Raw genomic sequence first — 4,332 nt, forward strand, 5'->3', positions numbered from 1 at the left:
ACACACACACACACACACACACACACACACACACACACACATGTTTCCCAACTGAAGCCTAGAACTTTCTACAAAGTACAAGATGCTATGACGTAACAACACTCACTTAAGGCAATTAGAAAAATACAGAAGGTTCGAGTAATGTGATGTCAATTTACAACAGTTGAACTACACACAACATATGACTCTTAACGGGTTACATAATGAAATTTGTCATAACTATCACCTTTAAAGTAATTAACTTTTAACACTTTTCTTATGAAAACTAAATAATCATTAAATATTAAATCACTAAATAACCTAAATAATAACTCATAAGCTGTGAACAGTCTTGTATCTCCAACACTACCTTTGCAATAAGATTTTTTTATTAAACATTGATGGCTATGAATAATAAGATAATTACATTAAAGACCATTATTATGTTGAATTCTTTTTCAGTCAACTCCATTAATTATTTTCTTGCAGACTGGGAGGCTCGCATTGACACCCATGGAAGAATCTTTTATATAGATCATTCAAATCGTACTACAACCTGGAACCGACCTACAGGGTCCCAACAGCCTTCAACAGGCGCTACAAATGAGCTTCAGCGACAGCAGTTAGATCGTAGGTAAGTTAAAAATATGACCTTAAGTTTCAAGGTCAGTTACAGACATTTTATATGTTAAATAAAAAATAAGTAAAGGAGCTGACTTAAAATATTTGCTATGTCTGATAGGTTGGATATGATAAAGATCTTCTATTGTTGTTATAACAGAGATGTAGTCAGAAGATCTGTTACATTTATAAACTGGAGTAATGTGGTAGGTTCACTGTATTATTAGAATAAAACAAAGTAAAAAAAAATTGTTATTAAATCACTTACATAAAAGTAAAACTTCTAAAATCTTGCATATGTTAAAGTAGAATTAATAAAAATTTTGTGTGATTTATTAGAAAAGAAATCAATTGAACCTGTAATGTTAGAAGTGTATTAAAAGTAAGTTGTGAATATTACATTTGTTCTAAAGTAAATAAAACATTGCAATTTTTGTTATGGGAGCAGAATGGCTCCATTGTAGAGTATGAATTACAGAGCTGGTGAGCTGGGCTTGAATTTGTATGATACGACAAAACATTCTATGTTCTTTAAGCCGTGGGTGCATGATATAAAGTGATATTCAATCCTCTAGCATGGATGGTTGGTGGTAGAGTGCTGTGAACTGGCTGTGTTTCCTTTGGTCAGTAGCTCAAAATTTAAAAATTGTGCCAGAAAGCCTTAGTAGCTTTATCATAAGTACAAAATGTGAATACAAAATTTTTGTTACATTATCAATGTGAAATTAATCACTTTAAGTCTACCATTTTACATTACGTTTTTGATTGTATTTGTTAAGTTATCAGGAATGGATCACATAGATTTTCTAAAATATATCTAAGAAGAAGTATTTAAAATTTGGTGAACTTATGAGTGAGACATAAATATCACTTTAGTGACACAAATAAAGCCACCTAATGTTGACCACATGCATAAGAGAAAAATTCTGAACATAAAGAAAGGTTCCAATTTGAGTTTATCGTTGATGAAATGTTATACTCAGAAGGGTGTTAAAAATACCAAAATAAAATTTACATTAGTAGCAAGTAAACATTGTTTAGGCTATTTCCAAGAAGATTTCTAATTTTTGTGGGCAGAATAGAAACAAGATGAAACTATACCATCTTGTTAACTGGATAGTTATCAAAACACTACCATTAATAGATATTTCTGTGCAGTGACCCAATGTGGCATAAGTGGGCTTATGTGTAAATTTGTTTTGACTAAAAATGGCTTTGGGGAAATACTAATAATTCTGCAGGTGCAGCAAAAAAATTGAGATAATTTTAACAGAATATAAAATCTTGTTATTTGTGGAATGATGGTAGAGACATGGCTGTTGAACAGAAATTCATCTAAAGGTTAAAAGTATAAAATTAAAATGTTATTATTCAACATCAACCATATGTAAATTGAAGTTATGCTAAGAATCTACCAAAATTATTAAAGGTGGGTATTAAGAATGCTTGTATTTTTAAGTTCATTAAAATAAATACAAGCTATTAAAATATTTGTTAGCTATAATCTATTGGATATTTATGTTGGACTGGGAGTGGTAAATTTTTGTTGTCTCTCTTAAAGTGCAGAAACTCCACAAGAAATGTTATGTTTTTACAAGTTTCATTATTTTTTTTATTATATGTGTTCTCTTTTTGGAAAATAATTTGTGTAAAACTTCATGATGTATGCAGTGCACGATTTGCATTAATATGATTTTAGAATTAATTTTCAGTAGAGTTTTTGAGTTGTGTTAGCTATCATATTTATAATAATGATTTTTATCACAGATATCAAAGCATTAGGAGAACCATAACGTCCCGTGTACATAATGGTACTTCTGGTTCATCATCATCATCATCTGCTCCGGTGCCTTCATCAAGCAATGTTAGCAACAGGCGAGCTCAGTTACTTAATTCACCAGCTGTGCGATTTGTTTCTAGATCTGATTTTTTCAATGTCCTTCATAGGAATGATGTGAGTTGATCATCCTTTTTTCTGTAATGAATGGTAAATGATGGTATAATCAATAGTGGCTGGTTGATGGAGCTTAAAATTGAACATTCTTAAATGGTAGATGACATTCTTAGTCCAGATAATAATTAGTTTCTAGTATCTAGATAGTGTTTGTATTTCAAAATAGTAATGTTTCTTTTACTTTATAACATCCTCTCTTGTTTGTATAATCTAATTCCATTGTATGCTGCAGTAGTCATGAGCTGTAGCACCTATATTTTTGACTCGTAAATACATGACCATTCCACAGTGTAGTATTTCTACAGATGTATATTTGGACTGAGAAATAAGTCGCATCCTTTACTGTAGAAGGATATTTGCATAGGAAGATTGCTAAGCAGCATTAACCAAAGGATGCAACATTTCAAAAAGGGAGCCTTCAGTGTTCTCCATGGAAGTGAAGAAAACTTACTTAAAAAAAGTGTTTAAAACAGTAATGGGTTCCAACACCACACCTCAAGCCAATTCGTAGAAATGTCCTTGTCTGCAAAGGGAAGGTTATGATTATGAAAGAAAACCCACTGACTGAAAAACATCTTTACAAGGAAGCAAGATATGTCTTTTGGTCCAAGTAACAAGGTAATAAACAAGCTTTCAGTCACATCTCAAAATCAACTGTTGTTTGTATGAAAGCCTGAAGAAACAGGAATCACCACAATTTTATTCATACACATACTTGTCAAGTCACCTGGTGTAGCTGCAGTGTGCTTTTTTTTACCTTTGTTTCGCTTCAAAAAGGTTTTGAAATCTGACATCTATGTACAGTGGAGTGTTTGCAGAAAGTTTAACAGTATGGCTGACCTAACATTGAACACGTCATCAATCTCTGAATATTTTTACATTGGAATATGTAATGTTGGGTGATAGTATATAATCATGAGAATCACAGTGAGCACAGTTAGTGATGAATGAAATAGTTCAAGGGCCACATAGGACCTGGAACATCCTTCTTATAAAATATAATGGATTTCAGTCTTAACATTTGTAGAAATAATTTAAACAACTATTCATCTGGTGTAGTTAGTCCAAAAACTGTAACTCAGACATAAGGGTTTTAATGTTTTTTTTATAAAAGAGTTAGCACATATAAAGTGTAATAGACTTAAAATAAGACCCAAAACTCGAGCACTTTTCTTGACTATTCTTCTTCAGGAGAACAAAGGGAGGGTTTTAATGCTGTTAATACATTGATTGTTTAATCCAATGTTGTCGTAGAATTTCACATTTAATGAGAAATATTAAGTTATTTTGGATTTTCTGTCTGGTTGATTTGCTCTAACTAACTCCATTTTAGAGCATTTGATGTTTTGGTTGCTTCTTTTAAGCATGCCTTTTTCTTAAAGTATTAAACTGCCTTCTCAGAGAATGAAGGAGTGAGTAACAGAATTAAATTTACTTCTTTAAGTTATTTGAATGTTTCTTGTTGCTTTATCCAAGTAATTAATATTTGAAAAAAAAAAGTATATATATTTTGGATTTTTAGCTTTTCAGAAGAAACTGAAAGATGTAAAGAATTAATTTAAAAAATATACATATGAAAATTAACTCGTGTCTTTGGCAACAAAATGTTTATTCTCAAGTAATTTTTCAAGGAATATAAATATTTATTTAATAAAGTGCTAATATATATTTGTTTATACAAAATATTTTTAGTAGCACAATTATTTAGAGAGATAGACAAGTGGCTTCTTCTAAAGTTCCTGTTTAGTTTGAGAATTTGAAATGTGAATGTGTTTATA

General features: G+C 30.8%; 1 protein-coding gene across 1 annotated transcript in view; it reads left to right on the forward strand.

Moving 5' to 3' along the window:
- The window catches only part of LOC106470870 (E3 ubiquitin-protein ligase HECW2-like), an 83,944-nt gene that overhangs the window by 49,866 nt on the left and 29,746 nt on the right, over nucleotides 1-4,332 (forward strand). The window contains exons 11-12 of the mRNA XM_013931447.2: nucleotides 469-613; nucleotides 2,368-2,554. Of these exons, the coding sequence (XP_013786901.1) occupies nucleotides 469-613; nucleotides 2,368-2,554 (332 nt within the window). The remainder of the gene's footprint in view (nucleotides 1-468; nucleotides 614-2,367; nucleotides 2,555-4,332) is intronic.

Source organism: Limulus polyphemus, unplaced genomic scaffold (assembly GCF_000517525.1).
Source record: "Limulus polyphemus unplaced genomic scaffold, Limulus_polyphemus-2.1.2 Scaffold4260, whole genome shotgun sequence".
Lineage (NCBI taxonomy): Eukaryota > Metazoa > Arthropoda > Merostomata > Xiphosura > Limulidae > Limulus > Limulus polyphemus.